General features: G+C 46.1%; 2 protein-coding genes across 2 annotated transcripts; both read left to right on the forward strand.

Annotated features, from left to right (window-relative positions):
- The first annotated feature begins 379 nt into the window (after positions 1-379).
- On the forward strand, positions 380-11,535 carry LOC310782591 (serine incorporator 1-like). Its single transcript, XM_083643267.1, has 10 exons — positions 380-495; positions 1,694-1,855; positions 2,081-2,274; positions 3,576-3,655; positions 4,394-4,531; positions 5,088-5,257; positions 6,030-6,120; positions 6,467-6,605; positions 8,221-8,445; positions 9,877-11,535. The coding sequence occupies exons 1-10, from the start codon at positions 457-459 to the stop codon at positions 10,013-10,015; spliced, it is 1,377 nt and encodes a 458-aa protein (XP_083499393.1). The 5' UTR covers positions 380-456; the 3' UTR covers positions 10,016-11,535.
- Positions 11,536-14,306: 2,771 nt separating this feature from the next.
- On the forward strand, positions 14,307-22,170 carry clvs2 (clavesin 2; the record flags this gene model as incomplete). The annotated part of the gene is made up of 6 exons (XM_083642838.1): positions 14,307-14,321; positions 15,453-15,826; positions 19,204-19,378; positions 19,805-19,915; positions 21,055-21,281; positions 22,077-22,170. The coding sequence occupies 6 exons, from the start codon at positions 14,307-14,309 to the stop codon at positions 22,168-22,170; spliced, it is 996 nt and encodes a 331-aa protein (XP_083498964.1).
- Between the last annotated feature and the right edge of the window lie 3,079 nt (positions 22,171-25,249).

The raw sequence follows: 25,249 nt of genomic DNA on the forward strand, positions 1-25,249 counted from the left end.
GAACCCATGATTTCAAAGTGCTGTAGGCTATTTGTTATAAATGAAATTCAGAATGAACGTTTACAAACATGTTTTAGCCTACATGTTTGTTTCTGCTTTGATTCTTTCATAGAGTGAATAAATAAATAAGTAAATAGTTAGAACAGTATGCATATTATTTCTTCATTGTTCAACTGGCAGAGGTAGGCTACTTTTGTATACGGAACGTACTGGATGCTGTTTTTACCAGACAGACACGTTTAACGTAGGCTAGTCTCCTTAGGGGCCAAAATGGCGGAGGCGTAGCTCTGCTGCTGCGCGCTGATGTTGCAATGGATGGAGCGCTCAGTTGTCTGTCTTTCTTATCAATGTACGTTCTTTGGTGAAAGTAACTTGTAAACAGACCACAGACGCTAACGCAGCATCCTCCATCTTCTCCCACTAAAGAAAGGAAAGCTCGCAGACAGACAGCCCGTCATGGGGGCCGTACTCGGACTGTGCTCCATGGCGAGTTGGGTAAGTAACGTTATGTCATGTGTTCGAGTCCTGGGTCCAAACTAAACGCTTGGGGCGAAGATTGTAACAATTTATTAGCTGTCGTAACGTTAGCCATTAGCTTTGCCATGACTGCGCAACAACAGACAGACAGGCTGGGGTCCTGTCCTGTCTGTGGCGTACTGCTCCTGCCAGCTAACGGCCTTCATTATATTGCTATCTGCTCATGTAATATTATTATCATTCTATCTTGATTGTCAAGTCTTAACGTTGGTTAATATGTGTCTGTTCTTGTAAGCACAGAGCTAGCTTAACGTGGTGTTATATTCTCTTTGTTTCTGAAGATCAAAATATAACGGGATTGTGCTGCAGCTCGTCGTTGGGCCAAGATTAAAAACGAGTGTAAAAGAAGATGCTTGATTGGATGTTGGGTGTTTGGTGTGTTTATGTAAACAGGCAGCATTGGTATTGCTGTGTACTGTGTGTAGTGCAGTGTCGCAACAGCTTCAATCACTGACACATGTAAACAGACTCCGCATATCTGCTGCTGACGTCACAGCATCGCAGGCCCGACTGTGACATCACAGCACCACAGGCCTGATTGTGAAACATGTCTGACTCTGGGTCAGTGTGATGGAAGTGACAGGCCAACAGCAAACATGCCTGTCAGATGATAAACGTCAACACACTGCTTCTGATCTGAAGCAGACAGTCACAACTTCAGAATGCCACCGCCCACTTTGAACACTGAAAATCTTCTGGGGCCCACCCAACCTTTTAATCATAACTCTGATCAGAATTATTTTATTTGGCAATAGTATGTTTGCACACAGTACTAAAATATTTCCTATACATTTTGTCTTTTTTGAATGGGGGCCAGATTAGATCATGTGAAAATACAGAGGGGCAGCTGCTTCTCACATCATATGGGCAGGGTTTCCTCTGTATATTGTGAAGCAGGGCATTTGCATAGTCGTATCGGTGCAAAATCTGTGCACAATCCACATAGAGACAGTTCGCATGTCTGGGAACGCCCATACATGCTCTAGGAACGCCCACAATAGACGCTGGTTAGCTGGCTCAGCCTGGCTGGGGGGCGTGGTCAAGGTGGGGTAAAAAACCCCGTTCTATCCATTCAGCAAAGTTAGAATTTAGCTGATAGCGCAGCCCAGGCAGACACGATCGGGGATTTAACCACCGCCTGCCTGTCTGCCTGCAGATCCCGTGCCTGTGCGGCAGCGCCCCCTGCCTGCTGTGTCGGTGCTGCCCCAGCGGAAACAACTCCACCGTGACGCGCCTCATCTATGCCTTCTTCCTACTGTTGGGGGTGGGCGTGGCCTGCATCATGCTCATGCCCGGCATGGAGGGCCAGCTCAAGAAGGTAAATGCTAGGGCTGCAACAATGAATCGATAAAATCGCAAAAAATTGATTATTAAATTTGTTGCCAACGAATTGGATTATCACTTCATACACAGGTACTTTTACACAGGCAAAGACGCATTCGTTATTGAAACACAGAGAACATGGGGATGCGATGACCGTGACAGCCCTACGTAGCCCAGGCACAGCTTTAAATGTTCTCCTCTTTGCGGTGCTCCTCTGCAGATCCCGGGGTTCTGTGAGGGGGGGATGGGCACGTCCCTCCCCGGGGTCGAAGGTCACGTAAACTGTGACGTACTGGTGGGCTACAAGGCGGTGTACCGTGTGTGCTTTGGTATGGCCATGTCCTTCCTGCTCTTCTCTCTGCTCATGATCAAAGTGAGGAGCAGCCAGGACCCCCGCGCTGCACTGCACAACGGGTGAGTCCATGTGCACCACGCACACACACACACACACACGCACGCGCGCACACACACACACACACACACACACACACCTGCCATGTGGCTCATGATGCTATTTCAAACAGGGTTGCTGGAAAGTGCTTGGATTTATAAAGAGGTCCTTAAAACTCAGAATCTCTGAGTTTCAGCCTTGTGCGCTCAGTCGTCTCAAAATAGCTGGGCCAAGCTTCATAAACTTCTGATACTTACTGACACCGGTGGCCGTTAGATTAACTGCAGGCAGCCTGTGCTCGCACTCGTGCGCGAGCCCAGCCAGCTGCTGCTGCCTGGCGAGCAAACACGGCAGACTGACAGCATAGACCGGTGTTGGTTGCTTTCGAAATGTTAGCTGATAAAAGTAATTTGCAAACGGCAACCTGGACAATTTATCGGCCAGATCAGCCCCGGGACGGCCGGGAAGGATTCTGGACGTTTCAGCCGACATTATTGTGTCATGTTTGGTCGTGTTTTGGTTTGCGTTGGCTGCGGGGAAGTGGATCGCATAAACGCTACAAAGTTAGTATGAGCCAGGAGCTAACTGCCTGCTTCCCCTGGGGATAATGTTAGCTGGGACGTGACCAAACCAGAATGGGGTAAAGCCACACACAATAAACCCTTCCACTTTTTCCCCCTGACCGTTTGCAGACGACTCGGGGGAACAAAAGTACAGAGGCTACACCGCAAGATGCAAACCACTCAAAGAATAGGAAGGCCAGATTGGAATTTGCCAAAAAGTACAGAGATGAGGCTCAAAAGTTCTGGGACAAAGTTTTATGGACTGATGCAATCTGGGAACCCAGAGTCTATTTTTATTTGAAGAATAGACTCTGGGAACAGCCCTACCGTTTTTCCCAGCTTCCTGTACAGCGGGCCTCTCCTGCGTCACTTCCTTTTCCGCGTCCGTGCTCCACTGTTTACAGTCTAAATAGCAACTTGTGCCGCGACTTTCCAGTAATTTTCCACTGTTGTTTTAAGACGAGTTTTACGACGTCTTCTATGCAGTGTGTTTACGCGTTAACATTCTTAGTGAATAGCCGAAACAGACGCGGAAAAGGAAGTGACGGTGCCTTTTCCGTCACTTCCGCTTTCCTTTTCCGCGTCCATTTCGGCTATTCACTAATAACTGAATAACTGGTACTTTTTCACATGAAAATGATAAGAATGTCAAGATATTTGCACAAAGTATAATCGGCATCGGCGTATTGTTATTGGCCTTTGAAAAACCATGTCAGTGAGATCAAGGTCACTATTTGACGCTTATATCCTCCTCTCTTTAGATTTTGGTTCTTTAAATTTGCTGCAGCAGCTGCCATCACCATTGGAGCCTTCTTCATCCCAGACGGTCCCTTCACTACCGGTAAATATTGTTGTGGTCCTCGTCTCTATATTGTTGTGGTCCTCGTCTCTATATTGTTGTGGTCCTCGTCTCTTCTGTGACATTTCACACAATATAAAAATGCAATGAGGAAAACAGCAGAGGAAGTAGGGCTGCACGATTATGGTCAAAATAATACTTATATATATATTGAGAACACGATTATTTGACACGATTACTCTTTGACTTGGGGAACATCATGCATTTATTGAACCAAAAAAAATATATATATATTTCTTTGAACTGTCGTCTTCTCCCAAGGAAGGTTTAAAAATAAACAGACAAAGACACCAGCTCTCTGTTCTCGACTCGAGCTGAAACGACACGCACCACAGCGTGTTTTCGATGTTCTTGTTTTCATGATTGTGGGAAGCCAATATCTTGATCACAATTCATATTTTATTAATTGTGCAGCCCTAAGATGAAGCAGCTGAGGCGGGGGATGCACGGAACGACTTCAAGGCTGAACAATCGCATGATTTTGTGTCACAATGTGAGGCGGTGCTAGTTTATGGTGGTCGTACAGATGATCTGGTAGTGTGTGATCGAATCCATTCATGACCATCAGCTGTTTTTTGAAACATTGAGGGCAAATTCGGCCCAGGACCACGTGCGTCGTGTCTCGTTGTCTACCTTACTAAAAGAGGCGTCGGGTGTGAATTTTTCAGGCCCGTTGAGAACTCCACCCTGAGCTGTTGTGACCCCTGTGTTGTTCCACAGTGTGGTTCTATATGGGCATGGCCGGGGCCTTCTGCTTCATCCTCATCCAGCTCGTCTTACTCATCGACTTCGCCCACTCCTGGAATGAGTCCTGGGTGGAGAAGATGGAGGAAGGCAACTCCCGCTGCTGGTATGCAGGTAAGAGACAGGCAGACTGTACACAAACAGACAGGCTGGTACGCAGGTAAGATACAGGCAGGCTGTACACAGAAAGACAGGCTAGTAAGAGACAGGCAGGCATGCAGAAAAGCAGGCTGATACGCAGACAGGCGGGCAGGTACGCATGTAAGGGACATGCAGGCTGTACGCAGACAGACAGGCAGGTATGCAGGCAGACAGGCCCACTCCTGGAACGAGTCCTGAGTGGAGAAGATGGAGCTGCTGGGAACATGACCCGCCCATCTCTGCCTCTTGATTGGCGCAGGAGACGAGGAGAGACGCAGGGTAGGATAGCCAAGCGAATGTGATTGGATCAACAACGTTTGATGCTAGGCCAATCAGAGGCAGAGAAGGGTGTGTCATGCCTTCGCCATCCTGGGAAAGAAATATCGCGCACTTCACAGACGATTACTTAACTTCCGGTTGAAAGGTCAACATGTGTAAAATAGTTAAAATACAGAAACGTGTGGTGTCCCCAAACTGTTAATTTGCTAAGCTAATCCATATTGACCTTTGAACCTTTGTCCCTGTGCAGCTCTGCTGTCGGCCACCACGGTGAACTACGTGCTGTCGCTGGTGTCTCTGGTCATGTTCTACGTCTACTACACCCACGCTGATGGCTGTACTGAGAACAAGGCCTTCATCAGCATCAACATGCTGCTCTGCATCGGAGCCTCCGTGCTCTCCATCCTGCCTCAGATCCAGGTCCACTCCACTGCACTGACACTAGGACCAGGTCCACTACACTGCACTGACACTAGGTCCAGCCAGGTCCACTCCACTGCACTGACACTAGATCCAGGTCCACTCCACTGCACTGACACTAGATCCAGGTCCACTCCACTGCACTGACACTAGATCCAGGTCCACTCCACTGCACTGACACTATATCCAGGTCCACTCCACTGCACTGACACTAGATCCAGGTCCACTCCACTGACACTAAGTCCAGGTCCACTCCACTGCACTGACACTAGATCCAGGTCCACTCCACTGCACTGACACTAGATCCAGGTCCACTCCACTGCACTGACACTAGATCCAGGTCCACTCCACTGCACTGACACTAGATCCAGGTCCACTCCACTGACACTAAGTCCAGGTCCACTCCACTGCACTGACACTAGGTCCAGGTCCACTCCACTGCACTGACACTAGATCCAGGTCCACTCCACTGCACTGACACTAGATCCAGGTCCACTCCACTGCACTGACACTAGATCCAGATCCACTCCACTGATTCAGAATTGCTAGGGAAATGTCTGTGTGCCTGTTCAAATATTTAGGCTGCTGATATTCAAATGAAGCCTGGACATTGTTTAAACCTAATGCTAGGTTGGCTTTGAACTGGCTTTTGATCCATCTCAGGATTTGCTGTGTCACTCACTGTCCACCAATATAAATTGCTGTGCAAACTGCCATCTAGTGGCCAAATAACAGATGTGTTCTGCTAAAACACGGTGTTTTCTGTGTGAAGGAGTCCCAGCCCAGGTCCGGCCTGCTGCAGTCTTCCCTGGTCACGCTGTACACCATGTACCTCACCTGGTCTGCCATGACCAACGAGCCTGGTAAGATGATGACATCATACACTGTACTGTCCTCTGTCTGATGATAACCGGTGCATAATCTTTCCATACCGCATGTATCCCCCATCAATTAACACGGGCGAGAGTCGATCCAGCAGTTTTGCCGGATCTGCAACGCAGCCGTAAAGCATCTGGTGTACATTGCCTGTTAGTCATGCACGCATGCACGAACCCATTCATTTATCTTTTGACGTTTTGTAAACAAGCGATTCAGCTACGAGATGAATCGCCAAACGTCAGTGGAGAAATGAATGGGGGAATTTACTTCCTGAGGTCCCGGGAGGGACTTAGGCACTGTATAGCTGACTGTCCTGCTCCCATTCCACAGACAGGAAGTGTAACCCGAGCCTTCTGGGGATCATCGGGATGAACAGCACGCGCCCCGCCGGGCAGGACCCCGTCCAGTGGTGGGACGCCCAGGGCATCGTGGGACTCCTCCTCTTCCTCATGTGTGTCCTCTACTCCAGGTGAGACAGAGCTTTAGCAGGTGAGACAGCGCTTTAACAGGTGAGACTGCACTTGAACAGGTGAGACTGCACTTTAACAGGTGAGACTGCACTTAAACAGGTGAGACAGAACTTGAACAAGTGAGACAGCGCTTTAATAGCTGAGACAGAGATTTAACAGGTGACAGTGTTAACAGGTGAGACGGCGCTTTAACAGGTGACAGTGTTAACAGGTGAGACGGCGCTTTAACAGGTGACAGTGTTAACAGGTGAGACGGCGCTTTAACAGGGGAGACGGCGCTTTAACAGGTGAGACGGCGCTTTAACAGGTGAGACAGCACTTTAACAGGGGAGACAGAGCTTCACCAGGGGAGACAGAGCTTCACCAGGGGAGACAGAGCTTTACCAGGGGAGACAGAGCTTTACCAGGGGAGACAGAGCTTTAACAGGTGAGACAGAGCTTTAACAGCTGAGACAGAGATTTAACAGGGGAGACAGAGCTTTAACAGGTGAGACAGAGCTTTAACAGGTGAGACAGAGCTTTAACAGGTGAGACAGAGCTTTAACAGGTGAGACAGAGCTTTACCAGGGGAGACAGAGCTTTACCAGGGGAGACAGAGCTTTAACAGGTGAGACAGAGCTTTACCAGGGGAGACAGAGCTTTACCAGGGGAGACAGAGCTTTACCAGGGGAGACAGAGCTTTACCAGGGGAGACAGCGCTTTACCAGGGGAGACAGAGCTTTAACAGGTGAGACAGAGCTTTAACAGGTGAGACAGAGCTTTAACAGGTGAGACAGCGCTTTACCAGGTGAGACAGAGCTTTACCAGGGGAGACAGAGCTTTACCAGGGGAGACAGAGCTTTACCAGGGGAGACAGAGCTTTACCAGGTGAGACAGAGCTTTAACAGGTGAGACAGAGCTTTAACAGGGGAGACAGAGCTTTACCAGGGGAGACAGAGCTTTACCAGGTGAGACAGAGCTTTACCAGGTGAGACAGAGCTTTACCAGGTGAGACAGAGCTTTACCAGGGGAGACAGAGCTTTACCAGGGGAGACAGAGCTTTACCAGGGGAGACAGAGCTTTACCAGGGGAGACAGAGCTTTACCAGGGGAGACAGAGCTTTACCAGGTGAGACAGAGCTTTAACAGGTGAGACAGAGCTTTAACAGGGGAGACAGAGCTTTACCAGGTGAGACAGAGCTTTACCAGGTGAGACAGCTTTAACAGGTGAGACATTTATCCGCTTACAGCGCCATCCTGTCAACGAATGTGGAAGATCAAACCTTGTTGTCTGTAGTATAGCTGTGTAGAATGGAAACATTTACAGAAAACAATCAACTGCACCAAGGATGGATCTATGAATCATCTTCTCAGAGGTCGCGCTCCTTCAAAACATCAAATAGTTAATGAGGGGAGAGACAGAGCGGTTAGAGAAGTCCCACAGAAGCTGGATTTGAGGGCTTTTTTGCAACAGAATTCATAAGCTTGTTTTAAAGACCCATGGGACACAATTAAACTGTTAAAAATTGCATCAAATGTGACCTTTAATCAGAATGTTGTCTTATTTAGATTAAGGTCAAGTAGTCTTAATATTGCAGTCCATGTAAATGTAGTCATTCTTTGTGTGGCCCGGCAGCATCCGCAACTCGTCCAACGCCCAGGTGAGCAAGCTGAGGCTGAGCAGTGACGAGTCGGCGCTCATGGAGGACGCGCCAGGGGGGGAGGGGCCTGAGGAGGTGGGCGGCGCCCAGCGAGCCGTGGACAACGAGCGCGACGGCGTCACCTACTCCTACAGCTTCTTCCACTTCATGCTCTTCCTGGCCTCACTATACATCATGATGACCCTCACCAACTGGTACAGGTAGGCAGTAAGGGGTGCACCACTCCTGATTTTTTCAAGTCAAGCTTTCTCGATTTCTTTCAAATAAGTCGAGTCAACATCAACTAATCGTCACGTGGTGCAGTGCTGGTATAAAAAAAAAACGTTTCACTGAGTTGACAGCAGCCCACAACGCAGGAGGAAACTCTGGGCACATTAGAAGTAGGCTAATATAGGGAGACTTACTGCTCACACTTTGAGGTCTGGGCTGCACACACGTTTGACTGTAATGCCCAGTTGAGAACAACGATTACAGGCCTGCACCTGTAGCATTGATTGTGATGAAATGTTTTGATAAATATATTGTGTCTTTACTGAAAACTGAGGTAAACCCAGAGTTAGAAAAATCTATTAGCACAGGGGTTCCTCAAGGGTCTGTGAGCTCCACAGTTCTCTTCACAGCATACACAAACGGGTGTGTGAGCAAAAACCCACAAAATTATATTGTAAAATTCTCTGATGACGCCAATGTCCTCTGCTTACTTCACAGAGACCAAGACACATTCACCTTACCACTCTGAAATCAAACAGTTTGTGGATTGGTGTGATGCTCACCACCTTATAGACAGACCCCTTGTGTGTTTGCAAACAGCGATGACGTATTTTCATTGGCGGAGCCGAACTGGTGGCAGAAAGTGACAGCTAGCGGTTCAGCTCTCATAGGAATTTGGAAGGTCCGGATGCCTTCTCCACATATTTTAAAGGTTTGCCAGGAACAGACTCTTAGAAATGGGTGAGGTTTCCTGACTCATACTCACTGTCGGGGTGGTCTAGGATCAAACTAAATGGCCAAAGTTGCAGTGCCGGACATCTTCATACAGTATACCCAGTGGGAAAGCCCAGTGTCTATAGACCCTTTTTATGTTTGTAAACAGCGATTACGTATTTTGTGGGTGGAGCCGAACTGGTTGCAGAAAGTTACAACTAGCGGTTCAGCTGTCACAGAAATCTGGAAGATCCGGACGCCTCCTCCACGTATTTTAAAGCTTTACCAGCAACAGACAGGTTATCTTACACAAATAAGCTAACTTTCAATGGGGTGAGGTTTCCTGACCCGTACTCACAGGATGGGTCTAGGATCAAGGGTAGGCCATGCAGCGATACCCCAGAAAATCTCCCTCTTTTTCACAGCCCATTGTTGGCAGGTATGATTTTTATGAGCATTTTACTAAATGTCTGTGGGAAATAAATGGCTGGTGAAATCTCTTGGTGCGTATGCCTAACCTGGAAGTGGGCGTGACTTTGGCTCCGTGTACAGAGACAGGTGATTTTGTTGATTGAACAGATGCAGATAATGACATCTCTGTACACCTCGACTGGATATAGAGTGCCAAAGTCACACCCTCTTCTAGGTTAGGCATACGAACCAAGGGTTTTCACCCGCCCGTCTCGTGTCTCTGTCCCTCTCTCCAGCCCTGACTCCACCTACCAGACCATGACCAGCAAGTGGCCATCGGTCTGGGTGAAGATCTGCTCCAGCTGGATCTGCATCGTCCTGTACGTCTGGACCCTGGTCGCCCCTCTGGTCCTTGTCAACAGAGACTTTGATTGAAATCGCCCGAAACACCAGACACCACAAAATCACCTGCATCATTCTTTTTTTTGTTTTCCAAAAGTGAAGTGAGCAAAATAATAGATACAAAAAAAAAACAGGTATGTGGATTTGTTCTGGCTCGTAGTTCAAGGGCTGCGTTCAGGGCAGGCAGAGGGTTTCAAGGTGATTCCTCTCTGCGATAAGCTTGGTCGTAGCCGATAGTTTAAGGGAGCGGTGGTGCCAAAGAATGTGCAAAGAGTGAATCAACATGGCCGCTTAAAAAAAAAAGACAACATTTCTGAAAGGCCTCTGGGCCCTGAACGCAGCCCGGCCTCTCCTCCTCATTTGCTAGAATTTCATTGTGAATTCCTCAGCAGTTGTCATGGTGATCCATGCTGTTGGCATTGTAAATATATTGTATGCTCATTACTAGTGGATTACCATCCTTTCCCCTCTTGAGTTTTTCCTTCATTGTATATAAACACAGCTGCATGCTTTTATTTTGAAACTCGCTGTGATATTAACAGTAGCCGTTCGGAAGCTTCTACGAGGACTAGGGATGGGGATCGGTATCGATCAATAATTTCTCAAAACCCGAAAATCAATCAAGTCTGAGTTTATCAATGCTGGTATTGAGACTAGCTGGTCCTATAACGCAACGTTATGTCTCGAGAGACAAAGATCATGTAATTTACCTCAAATCACTGGTGCAAAAACATACATTGATTATAGTTTTGAATTCAATTGAATTGCCTGCTAACCACCACTAACTAAACAAAGAAGGAAATAATTGCCTCACCAAATAATAAATAAGTATTGATAGTGGCATCGATAAAGACTGATTGTTAAGCAGTCTGGAAAATGGTATCAGAAAATTAACGCTCACCATCCCTAACCTCGACGTTTGCCAATGAAGCACTTTTTGCTTTGTTCAATGTAGTATCTAACAGGCTGAGATTTTTATGACTGCAGGATTATTTATGAGAACTAATCGATGTTACATGTAAAAAAAAAGGGGGGGGGGGGGGGCAAGGTCACTTTTATTCTGCTCGCCAGCTTTCAGTTTTGTACAATCATGATTGTAGCTGTGGTGTTTAGGATTAGAGATTAACCTAGAAAAGACTGACTAGTACCATCAACAAGCATGGACAACTTGAGACATCGTGTTTTGCATGATATAGTGATCTGCTATTATTATAATATTATGTATTTAAGTTCCGCTTTCTGTTAAATAAATGGCCTCACTCCCATTTTGCACAGACCTCGTGGTTACATATTTAAACTGGTTTTGTTTGTTGGTTATGATTTTTTGCACTAGAGTTTGATTTTACCTGTAAAACAATGATTGTTTGAAAAGTGGTGGTTAAGTTATTTTGTAGTCTTCAAACCTCGGTAATGTTTCTCACGGACTCACCAGACATGTATTATTAACTTTGTTGGAATTGTCTCACCCCTGCTTTGACCCTAGTGTTATTTACCTTTGGACATGTAAAAGTGACTTGTAACACGTGTAATAAAACTGACAAAATGGAAACCAAGTCCGTCTTGCCTCTGCATCTTGATGTACTGTTTTTGTATGTCTGCTATGTTCTTTAGAAGGGAAGTAGGCTGTGACTTCTGTACTGAGCAGTAAGATCTTTTAATTCTACAAGGAATTCCATTTATTATTGAATACAGTCAGAGATGGGACGTAATGCACAAATACAATGGCCTGAACAATAACCTGTTAGTTAACCACACACCCATGATCCAATCCCTGACTTGAGGAAACCTGTTTTGTGGCCTCACACAGATCAACAAGCATCCAGATCTACTGTATCCCAGCCAATTTAGTACCTGGCAACATCTGGTCCAGGCAACATATCAAAGACTGCAGAGACTCAGGTCCCCGAGAACCAATGCACTTAAAAGGTTCTCAAATTTCTGGGACCCATTTTTGGCCTTCTTTGACAAGGTTAAGACTAGAGTGACAAGTGACTGAGGTTGAGGGTGACGGATGGCTCGCCTGGCTGGTATCTCATGGGATCCCATGCACACTATATCTTTTATAAACAAATAAGCACCTTATGCGGCTGATAGCACCAAGTTGTAATGTTGAATGTCGATGTATGTTTTTTCCCTTTCCCTGCGTCTGAGTCTGTTTGTCTTGGTCGTATATTGTTCTACCCCACAACTAAATCTCTGCACCAGCAGGTCAGACTTCTCAAGACATGTTTTCTCAGAGCTTTTCAGTCTGTCTTCTGGGTGTCCACTTTCAAAATCTATGAGTGACTGAGGGTCAAACACACAACCTCAAGACTTTCACGCAGTTGTCAATCTCTTGTGTCACAGAAGTCTTACAAGGTTCTGTCAAATCTTTTCAGTCTTCACTTGGGAAGTTCTTCAAAATAGTGTTTCACTGAGGTTCGAACCCACAAGCTCAAAACTGGCAGCAGCTCAATCCCACAACCAACTCTGTCTCTGCGCCACCAGGTCAGACTTCTCATGACATGTTTTCTCAGAGCTTTTCACTCTTGTCTGCGTGTCCACTTTCAAAATGGACAGGTCATAACAGCTCCAGAGAGGAGCGCTCGTTTTATGTTCAGACGGGCGGAGCAGAATTGAAGAAAAATGTATTAATAATAATTATTATTCATATTGTCCAAACTGTCCAAAAACGGACCCCGCCGCTAAGCGTACTCCGCGAGTTTGAAGTCGATCCGACCAACTGTTCTCGAGATACACGAAGGACAGAGAGACAGAGAGAGGGAGACATACACTCCTGTCATTATAATAGGCTATAGATAGATGTAGCTTAGCTATATTTATCTGTTTTAGAGAATATAGACAAATCATTTGAATTAAATGGCCGCCTGTATTGAATGTCATATGGATTGCAGCAGCAGCTGGGAATACCTATGTGATGGACAGCAAACAGAGCAGGCTGTGCCACACTGGTAGCACAGAGGTATGTTAGATCGCTCTCATCTCGTTCTCTCTCAGATACAGATATAATAAGCATATGACCCGCTGTGTGTCGGAAAATAAGCTATTTACATCAGTTTACAATACATAAATACATGCATTTCACATGCCCTGTTTTCCTCGTTTTCAGGTCGCAGTTCAAGCTCATTATAGTTTCTGCTGATACTATCAAACCGAAGTTCTCGGGGTGACTTATACTTGATCATATTTAAAACTGGAAATAAGGTCCAGGGTGTAAAACGGAATTCTCCTTTAATAGGTAAGGCGCTTGCCTTCCATCTGACGACTGGGGTCAAACATACACATTTTAACAAGCATTTTCTGATTTTAAAATATTCTTAGGGGTTTTATTTTTATGGTTAGGCAAGTAGGCTACAACAATTTGGTTAGGACGACTAATCAAATGAGTTCGGGGCGTGGACATCCCGCGTTTCACCTAGGAAAGTCTGACGCCAAATCCCCCCTTTACCTAGCCTGATATGGCTTCGAAGGTCTGGAGCCAGGCTACTACTACCCTAATTACCCCCACCGAGGAACCGGGAGCAATAAGGCAAGAAAAAAACATGCTAGGACCTGCAGACCCAGATAATGGTTTTAACCGGATGAATTTAGTGTACGGTTGGAGGAAGAGAAGGTGATGGAAGCGGCGAGCCTGCCCTGATCTGATGTGTGTGCGCGGCAGGCGGCACCGCGCTGCTCTGGTGGTACGGCTGGTGGTGGTGGGGTGTGTTTTCAGCGTCCCGTTCATTGTGTATTGAGCCAGGATGCTGCGGGGTTGGCGACACGCTGATGAGGCTGCCGTCGAAGTCGATATTGTGCTGTAGAGAGGGAGAGGGAAAGAGAGAGAGAGTGGGGGGGACGGGGACTCCCAGCTAAAGACAAACAGATAATAGCCTACATAAATAGAAATCAAGTGGGCTAGGCTGCATTACCTTTTCACATTTTTGTCAGAAATCAACAAGGCTGCCGTCATTGTGCTAGAGAGGGGGCGGGGGGGGGGGCTTGACATGGATGGAAGCGGCTGTTGTGTGTCGGCTCTGAGCTTACAGGCAGGCGGACAGCAGCTTGCCTGTGACGGTGAATGAAATGGAGGAGAAACGCATCCAGTGATCTCCTCGGCTCCTGGTTAGCAGTGACCTGCATCAGCCTACTCTAAAGACAGCCCTGCCTGTCTGGGCATCAGCCTACCCTAAAGGCAGCCTGCCTGTCCGGGCAGCAGGCCTGCATCATCCTACCCTAAAGACAGCCCTGCATGCACCTACTTTTCCCTCTTTGTGTGGCTCTAACACTGGATCTGGTTCTATTGTTCCAAACTGCTCCTGTGTGCTCCCACCGGCTGGAAAGGATGACTCACTTACAGGTAGGACCGCAGCTAACCATTATTTTCATCATCGATTAATCGGTCGATTATTGTCTCGATTGATCAGTGAGTCATTTGGTTTGGTATAAAATGTCACAAAATGGTGAAAAATGTTGATTACTTTTTCCCAAAAGCCCAGGATCCTCAACCTCTGTCTGCCCCAGGGCCTTTCTGGAAGAAGATCTTTCTGTAAGAAAGCCACACCCCAAACTAATTTCATTGGTCGCTGCAACTGCTTCCTGAAAACGTGTGGCAAGTAAAAAAGATGTAGCCTAGTTAAGATTAGGGTTAGGGTTTTCTTATCTAACCACGACCACGACCATACCCAAACCCTAACCCTACATTGTTGTAGGCTACTTGCCTAACCTTAATGTTGCAAAATAAGAAAAATGCTTGTTAAAAATATCTGGGAAAGAACCCCAGTCGTCGGATTGGAAGGCAAGCGCCTTACCCACTACTGAGCTGAAATTCCCTCCCCCTAATCCTAATCTTAAACACATTTTTTCACTTGCCACACGTTTTTGGGAAGAAGCAGTTGCGGCGACCAATGAAATTAGTTCGGGGTGTGGCTTTCCTACAGAAAGGTGCGCTATACCGAATTGCGGCATTGAACTCCGTCAGGTCACCCTAACCGCACTCCCCAAGTTTGAAGTCGATCCGATGAATGGTTCTCGAGATAAACCACTTTTTTGTGTGGCCAGTAGGTGGCGCTATGCCAAATTGCACGAAATTCGACACTGCACTCCATCAGGTCCCCCTATAAGCTCACTCCCCAAGATGAAGTCGATCGGATGAACGGTTCTCAAGATAAACCACTTTTTGTGTTTGCCAGTGACAAAACATGATGCAAATCGTGACTGACAGACAGACACCACCACCTGGCCGCCCACCCGTCAACCTAGACAATTTAGGTTACTACTACTACTACTTACTACTACTATAATTAGGTCTACTTTTGATTTTGATAATTAGGCCTACTTTTATCAATTTCAGCCATATTATGGAAAATTCTGCAATATTCCATGTTTTACAGTTGATTCCATTTTTATTACTAAATTCCATGGTTCCATCCATTTTTCCTGCATTGTGGAAATCATATGGCCCTACTAATGATTCCAACTCTGTTTCCAGGCTGGCCTTTCCCCGGAGACCCTGGAGAAGGCCAAGGTGGAACTAAAGGAGAATGTGGAGACATTGCACGGGGACATCCAAGAGGTGCGGGACATGATCATCACGCGGCCGGACATTGGCTTCCTTCGGACTGACGACGCCTTCATCCTGCGCTTCCTCCGCGCCCGCAAGTTTAACCACTTTGAGGCGTTCCGGCTACTCGCTCAGTACTTTGAGTATCGCCAGCAGAACCTGGATATGTTCAAGAACCTTCAGCCCACAGACCCAGGCATCAAGCAAGCCCTGAAGGACGGCTTCCCCGGTGTGCTCGCCAACCTGGACAGATACGGCAGGAAGATACTGGTCCTGTTCGCAGCCAACTGGGACCAGAGCAGGTAACGTGACGACCAGTGGGCTAGTTCAGGCTTGGACAGAGGAAGCCACGGAAGTGATACTGAAAGCTGTAGTTCCTCAAATGGCCACTTGAGGCTGGCTCCAAAATAGAGTTGTTCCCGTTCACCCCATATTAAAGGTTTGCTCACAAATGTGGAAATTTTGACCAGCAGTCTTCACACATCACCCCCAAAGTCATATATATTGGTTAAAAGCTGAAAAAAAGTGTTTTGGGGGTTAGTTACACTTTAAGTAAAGGATCAGAGTACTTCTTGAATTGTAAACCTACTTCCTCTCACCAGATAGTGACCTACAAAGAGAAACAGGGCAAATGGAGAATAGAGAATAGGCCACTAGAATAGAGTCAGTTCTGTATGAGCTCCAGTGGGAGTGGGAGCTGTCTTTTCAGCCCCACAAAGTCAACGTGTAAAGACTTTTGCACATCAAGTCTGTAATTTTTCATTGGAAATTGTCGCACATTTTAAAATAAATGACCTCATGTTGTGTCACTGATGTTTACACACTGACTGAAACTTTTGTCCGTCATTAAAGGTCCCATCTTGTGTAAAACAAGATTTCATTGCTTCTTTGATTATAAAGGACTTGGGTGTGCTATATAAACATCATGGAAGTCTCAAAACACATGGTCCCCTGATAAAACCACACCAGCCATGTAAGTAAAAAGTGCCTCCAAACGAGCCAATTGGACTTCTGTGATTTTGTGACATCAAAAAGTATCACTCATTTCAATCAATCACCCAACAATTGAAACAATTCTCACATGCACTGGCGATTATACTGCGAGGTTATGTGGCAATTGAAACAATTACCCATCAAGAGCAGCACTTGGCGACGGCGGCAAGGAAAACAGTGCTTTAACAGGGAAGAAAAACTTGGCAATTCTGGCTCTTGGTGGGCGTTGATCTGCCATGAGCGGTTCGGTGGAGAGAGAGAGAGAGAGAGAGAGAGAGAGAGAGAGGCACAGTAATAGCAGTAATAATGATACCATTAACAACTTTAAGTAAGAGTAAGAGTAAGAGTAAAGCCCAATTTATGAGAATTACCCAATTATCAGAAATGAGGACTTGAGTCGACACTTTTAAGTGTTGGCGAGCAGTGTCTGCTACCTAGTGAAATGTCTAGTGTCGCTGACTACGTCACGATGTGTCGCGCAAGTTTGATTGGCTATATAGACGGCACGCACTTGACTTCCTTGTTTTGGTTTTCACTTGATTGAAATGAATGAACGTGTCCCCGCTATTTTTATCAGCCTGTCCTTGATGTATGACTTCGTGAAAATCACAAAGAACGAGAGAGGAGGTGAGTTGTGTGTCGTTTATATGCGGCTGCAGATCTTGCCTCCGAGGTGGTTTCACTGTGCGTTCCCTCTCTTCTCTTGGCTGTCTGCTTATAGCGGTCGAGTGTCACGTGACCGTTGAACCGAGGCGAACATTCACTGAAGTATAAATGCAACACCATGAGCGACACTTTATTTTTCGTCTGCGACCATGTGCTGAGCAAGGCCGGATTAACCATAGGGCAACCGGGGCAGGTGCCCCGGGGCCCTCGGGGTGAAGGGGCCCTCCAAAAAAAAAAAAAAAAAAAAAATTGAGGGCTCATGTTGGGCTCCACAGAACTATGACACAAATCTAAGACCAATCAGGACAAAATAAAATGTGTTTCCAAGAAGATTAAGTCTGATGATTTAGTCTCATTGGATGCCTGTGGGCAAGTGGTGACCAGGGGCGCGGGAAGTGGGGGTGCTTGTGGTGCTGCGGCACCCTCTGCTGTTTTGTATTGGAAATGTAATGTCAATTATTTTTTCATCATTGTAAAGCCACAGCACAGTGAAGAGGATATTAATGTGAAAATTAGCCTCTTCCTTTTGCTCTCAGAGTGCATCAGATTCATGCATTTTACTTTAAAATGTACAAAATCTCTTTGTCCAGGGGGGGCACAGCCCCACCTAGAAACCCCCCAGTCAGACTAATATCTTTATCCTGCTGGTGCTACCTCTTTGCAAAACCTAGAATCGCCTAGGAGTGAGTGAGAAACTGAATCTCAGAAACGGAATAATAACATAACAGTATAATACTAATGTTAACTTAAAATGAGATATTCCTCTAAATATGGCGAAAAAACATCCAAACATCCGGACGATGGGTAGGGGGGCCCCTGGGAGCTTCAGTGCCCCGGGGCCCCTGGGGGTGTTAATCTGGCTCTGGTGCTGAGTGACATTTTCTAATAAGTATAAATTAAGCTTAAGAGTAAGAGCATAAGTAGTTAATAGTAATGCACAGTTATGTCAGTAGTAGGGTAGGTGTAGGTACCCTACCCCTACTTGACTATGGTGATGTCTTATACGTATATGCACGCAGCCTCTTCAGTGTTAAAGAGGCTGGATCCTGTGTATCATGCTTCCTTCTTGTGATTTATTACCACTGCTAAGGCACTTACACACCACTGTATCAATTGGTGAACTGGTCATCTCTTTACGCATGGAGGCAATTTCATTTCCTTGTTTTTGTTTATAAGGCTCTCATTGGTAGGCTTCCCCTGTACCTCACCTTCTCTGATCCCACTTATCAGAATCGGTCCTCTGGTGGATGCTACTCAAAGCACCCAGAGCCTTCACAGAGTTAAGGAAGTCTGCCTTCTCCTATAGTGCTCCTGAGGCAGGGAACAGGCTGCAAAGTGTACTCCACCTTGATGCCTTAGTGACACTTGGGGAGTTCAAAATGCTTGCCCAAAACTCTGTAAAGGAAGAATGCAACTGTTTATAGGCTGCTGTTTTATTGTTTTATTGAACAGATCTGTGTATATTTCTTGTTTTTAGTATTATTTGTAATTGTATTGTTTTTTTTATTATTATTATATGACTTTATGTTTGCTGCCCTCTTGGCCAGGTCACCCTTGCAAAAGAAACTACATGTCTCAATGGGTTTTTCTCCTGGTTAAATAAAGGATAAATAAAAAAAACACTGACAAGTGACATGGGAAAAAATAAGCTTTGAGTTGATAAGATTAGCGACATAAGGCCCAATCATAATACTAGGTTATCGTAGCTGTAACATTAACAACTGTAACAACCTAGCTTTATCCAATGTTTAGACTTCTGTTGTGTAAAGGTATGCAAATTAGCACATATTTAAGTAGATAATGCCTCATTTGCATATTTAAACACAATTTCAGAAAACCTATAATTGAAAAAATAGATATTGTGTTAATGTAAGTAGTCAACTGGGGAAGTTTCATGGTGATATCAGTTAAAAATGTCACCCTATTCACCTGTAGTGTCTCACGTTAATCACTTCATATTTCCAGCGATGAAATGAAATGAACTGGAATGAGAATGAAACGACGGCTCCTTTTCTCCCAGATACAGCTTTGTGGACATCCTGAGGGCCATCCTGCTGTCATTGGAGTCTATGATCGAAGATCCTGAGCTGCAGGTCAACGGCTTCGTGCTGATCATCGACTGGAGTAACTTCACCTTCAAGCAGGCCTCCAAGCTCACGCCCAGCATGCTGCGGCTGGCCATTGAGGGGCTGCAGGTAACAACCACAGGCTGTCTCCATTAGGCCGTTTGGTTGGAGCGTCAGCCCTGAGCCGAATTGCACGAAATTTGGCGCTGCACTGGGTGTGTGTGGGGGTGTATGTGTGTGGGTGGGGGGATGTCTGTGGGTGTGTGGGGGGTGTCTGTGGGTGTGTGTGTGTGGGGGGGGGGGTGTGGGCGGGGGGTGTTGTATCGCCTGCGGCCCGACGTGACAGAAATCGTGACTGACAGACACCACCCGCCCGTCCACATGGGCAATTTTATTATATAGCGTGTGTACCATGTCACATTTTATTCATGTGAAACCGTTTTTATGTGCTACTGTCTTGACCAGGACTCCCTGGAAGAAGACATCTTGGATCTCAATGGAACATTGGATAAATAAAGGATACAATTTTTAAAAATCTGTTTTGTGTTTGGACAGGACAGCTTCCCGGCCCGGTTTGGAGGGATCCACTTTGTGAACCAGCCCTGGTACATCCACGCCCTCTACACCGTCATACGGCCCTTCCTCAAAGACAAGACCAGGAAGAGGGTGAGCTGGTTAAGGCCACAGCACAGAGACACCCAGCTGGCACACAATACAGTGCCAAAGTCACACCCTATTCCGGGGTCAGCATGGGACCTAAAGGATTTCATTCCCAATTCATTTTTCCATGGTGTTTAGAAAAATCCTTATAAAGCTGCGTTCACACGGACCTATTAAAGTTTTTCGCTGGCATCGAGTTTACAGACAAAATCAATGCAAATGAGCGATTGAGCGTATATTCGCCCGGGAGAAAAATCGCTGGGCGACAGAGACAGAGCGATAGGGAGAAAATTCTCGTCGCCCGAGATGAAATATCCCAACTCGAGCGAAATTACGCTGGCTGGCATCAGTCGCTCGCTGTTCAATGCTGATTGGCTGCCGTGTCACGGTGAGAGTGACTCAAGGATCACACTGGCTTGGAACAAACCGCTGGTTTATTGTGTGGCAACAAACCGCATTGACAGCTCATTGACAGGCTGACAGCTGACATGAAGTGAAGTCTGTACTACCGGTATAGAGCTCGCATTAGGAGCACGCTGATAGGCTTAGCTTGTAAACAACTACGGTGGCTCGCAGTGGACAAATATCATGACATTGCGTAACGTTATAGCCCCCAGATGTCCGTCAATTATTGTGTTCCTATTGATGAGCGATTTAAACAGAGCGACGGAGCGATTCCAAAGGGATCAGTCGAGCGACAGAGAGAAAAATAAATATCTTGGTGTGAACACAGCATAAGTAGAGTTTTACTTGGTCAAACCAAACGATTCAAGTATATATAGAATCTGGGGAGACCATAGAACATTTCACTTGGACTAAAACAAACAAAAAATTCCTCCCTCGAGTGAAATGTCCTACTATATATATATATATATATATATATATAGTATATTATATATATAAATACAGGCCTATTTGATCTGACATATTGCAACCTTTATCTGAAAACCTGAAATGTATGTGTGCTTTCTGTTCCTTGTGTGTGTGTGTGTGTATGTATGTATGTTTGCATGCGTCCATCCGTCCGTGCGTGTGTGTGTGTGTGTGTGTGTGTGTGTGTGTGTGTGTGTGTGTGTGTGTGTGTGTGTGTGTGTGTGTGTGTGTGTGTGTGTGTGTGTGTGTGTGTGTGTGTGTGTTGTGGTCAGATCTTCATGCATGGTAACAACCTGACGAGCCTCCACCAGCTGCTCCAGCCGGAGATCCTGCCGTCGGAGCTGGGCGGCGTGCTGCCCCCGTACGACATGGGCACGTGGGCCCGGGCGCTGCTCCACCACGCCTACGACCAGGACCAGGACCAAGACTACTGCCCAGAGGCCTACACCCTGTCTGCACAGGACCCGGAGAGAGACCTGTCTCCCAAAACCATGAAGAGGTACGCCTACACTAACCTGACGCTGTCAGATGGGTGGTTTTGTTTTCACAAAACACATCCATCTAGGAATGGTCTGAGCAGACCCAATCACGTAAGAAAAACTACTTGGACTCTAAGGCCTATAAAATAACCCTTCAGCCGGAGGCGGAACACGCCATCTTTAGCTGCTCGGGAAACCTCTCTGCTCCTTCCTACAGCTGTGCAACAGTCTCTGAGCCCGTTCAGACCTTGCACTAACTCTCCCAGCTCCGATCTCAGTAAAGTACAGGTCTGAACGCACCCAATGCGCATTGAAATCCGACCGAGCCTAGGCCACGTTTGGAGGTGGCCTGGCTCGGTGCTCTTGATGACAATTTTGAAAATTTCAAAGTGGAAATGGCACTCGTTTGGGAGAATGACCCGTCTAACTGACCGTTGTTCACCTTCTGGTGAAGTGTTGAATCCAAAAACATTTGGTACAGCTGATCCTCTCACAAGATGTCTCTAGTTTACAGCCTGTTTTTAGCTGAAATCTCCACTGATTGCATGCCGTGAGCTGAAAGTGAAAACGGGACTTTGAGCTAACGGCTACAGTGCAGATTTCAGCTAAAAAACGCACTCGCACGCACACACACACACACACACACACAGACACACACACACACACACACACACACACACACACACACACACACACACACACACACACACACACACACACACACACACACACACACACACACACACACACACACACACACACACACACACACACACACACACACAGTCCTGACTGATGGTCTCTTGTGTTTGCAGGTCTCAGTCAGTGGTGGAGCCCGGCGTCCTCAAACGAGCCGAGAAGGTCAAGAGTGAAGAAGACAACATGCAGCCGCTGCTCTCACTGGACTAAACACACACACAGCTCGATATGAAGCCCAAACACGCGCGAGCACACACGCACACGTGCGCGCACGCGCACACACACACACACACGCACACGCACACGCACACACACACACACACACCAGGGGAAACATCCTCAGACCGTGCTGCTGTTGGATTCTTGGAAATTCTTGGGACGTTTGTGTTGAACTCATGGAGCAAAAACGAGCTGGAAAATGGGCTGGAAACGAGCTGAAACAGAGTGGACAGGCAGACAGCCTCCTCTGTGCTCGAAAACAAACGTCCATCGCGAGACTGGCGTTTCCTCCCACAGCACATTCTAAGAGTTACTGGTGGAGTACCATATGCTATTTATTTATTTGTCAAGTGCCAATTCCAAAATTGTAGATTCACTCTTTAAAATACTGTCCTGCCCTCAGTTAGAGTGTCAGGATAGTTCTTGTGTCTGGGACATAGAGAGACAGCTGTGAAGGTGCTGAAATGATATTTTGTGGAGGGAAGCTAGCTTTGTCTACAGCTATACAGTATATGGGTTATGGGGGGGGGGGGGGGGCTCATACTTCAAAGGGGCTTGGGGTCGTGGGTCCTATGCTGCACATTGCCGACTGGAAGCTTTTATTTATTTATTTCGTACAGTGTTTAGAAGAAAATGCCCCAAATGATCAAGAAGCATGGCTCAGGATTTAGCAGGAGCGATGCTATCAGAGATAATGGACCATAGAGATAGCTCATTCCAGGCTCCACCAATAAATGGTACTCTTCCGGTCTCCTAAATGGGCATGGTCACCTCTCCCCTAGAAGTGTTGTCTTGAGCTAGAGATCATGAATTCCCAAAACCCCACATACACCACCACACATAAACACAAAGCTGCCCCTTGTTACAGTAGCTCAATCTAGTTGTAACTAAGATATCCACTGGGGGAATAAAACAAAGATTTAGCTACTACATCAGTGAACTTCACATGTAGCTTTAGCTAATCGCTCCCTGCTAACGTGAGGTCCTATTGCCTATTTCATGTGAGTGTGTTGCGAATTTTCTCCTGATCTGTCTGTTTGAAAAATGCCATTTTAGAACCTGTGTCGATAGCATCTTTTCCTGAGCTCCAGCATCTTTTTTCAGTTATTCCCAATGAGGAGAGAGAATATGCGGGCATCTGCGGCCGCTTAGTGAAAGTGCGCTGCGCCCAACGTCTTTTTTTCAGAGCACTCCGTTTTTGTTTTTTTGTACGTCCGCTTCCAGCGCCTCCAGCTGAAAATATCAGAACTTTTCAGTGTCGAGCGCTCCTTTTCAGGCAACCAATCACAATGGAGAAACTATCACAACAGAGACAGAAAGGCTCATTTGGAGCAGATTGGCCGGACATTGAATATTTCTGGTGAGTGTTGTATTTTTACCACAGTAGGCTACCTGTGTTGTTAGCTTGTTGTTAGCTGTTAGCTATCAAGCTAGCTACTGCTGCTGAGCTAACATTATCTGCTTCCTTGCATGTGCGCTGGAATGCAGCACTCTTCCAGTGTTTAACTGCCAGGAAAAGAGACTATATGCACACATGCCCTTAGTGTCAGAATGTTCATAAGATTGTGGAAAATGGGCCCAATATTTACTCTGATGACTATGGAGCGAAATAATCTGTCATAATCTATGATCATATTCACTTCTCCTATTGCCTCCAATAGACTCAGGACCTGCTGCTAGTCTCCTAAAGGGGCATGGCAGTGGCGAAACCCACCCGACACAGATACAGGAAATGACTGGAAGTTGAGACGTCGCTATTGTCCAATGTCTCTGATGATAATGAGCTTGGTCAACCTGGAGCCAAATAGTCAATGCTGAAATTTTCACAAATCACTACCACCCAAGGTGGCAACATTTTTTATTTTTTTTTTGTCTTCCTACAGGTCTCTACTAGTTTTTATTTTGGTATGATAACCCTGCCAATATGGTAGCTTATTGATAGTTATCACTTTGTAAACAAACCTACTCCCATATAAATAACAAAACCCTGATTTCTATATGTGAAAATTATGTTAACTTTTTCATAAAAGCATGACACTTTGTACGCTTATAGTTTGGGGCCCTGAACATTTTCAGAAATTGAGCCATCGGAAAAACACCTTGTGGTGGCCATTTTAATTCTGTACTAGTTTGCATCATATCTCCTAAAACCACACTTAACACAGGAAAGGTGTTGTCTACCCCTACCTTTTCATCTTCAAGGATTACAATGATACCAGAACATCATAAACTGGTCAGGTGAATAATCAATAGTGAATTCAATGAAGTTGTGAGAAGGAAATCACAAGATCTTTTGATGAGTGATTTGACTTCTATGGACCTTGGCTTTTGTTAAAATTGCCACCAGGTCCCTCCCAAAAATCCTGGGATTTTTAGCCAGACGGCCAAATCCAAAAGGGCCACTGGCGCCATCTTGAAAAATTGACTTTTGAACCGGAGCACCTAGAATAATGTATGAAGACACTTTTCCGTATAAGTCAACCACGAGGAGATTACATGAGATGACATAGCCTAATTTTGACCCAGAATTCCAAGATGGCTGTCATCCAGTAGCGTGAAAGCATAACTTTTGATGGGAAGGAATATGTATATGGTGTTTGGGGTTTACCATTTTTAAGCGGTGCAGCCGCTTCTATGCGTGACTGTCTGTATGCACCTGTAGGTCAGCAGTTGACCTGGGCTAATCCATCTCGTGTAAAAAGTGTATGATTATTCACCTGAACAGTTCTATTATGGTATCATTGTAATCCTTGGCCATGAAAATGTAGGGGTAGACCACCTTTTCTGTGTTAACGTGTGGTTCAGGAGATATGATGCAAACTAACTCCAAACTGAGAGTAGGTTTGTTTACAGAGTGATGACTATCAATAAGCTACCAGATTGGCAGGGTTATCATACCAAAATATAAACTAGAGACATGTAGGAAGACAAAAATACAAAAATTGTGTTGCCACCTTGTTTGGTAGTGATTTCATCATTGGGACTAAAACTGGGCTGTGGGCCTACAGGAGGGGGGGGGGGATTACTGGGGTTTTTACTTTGGGGTTATTGAAGGTTTTACTGGGGGGTT

Source organism: Poromitra crassiceps (genome assembly GCF_964638095.1).
Source record: "Poromitra crassiceps genome assembly, chromosome: 9".
Taxonomy (NCBI): Eukaryota; Metazoa; Chordata; class Actinopteri; order Beryciformes; family Melamphaidae; genus Poromitra; species Poromitra crassiceps.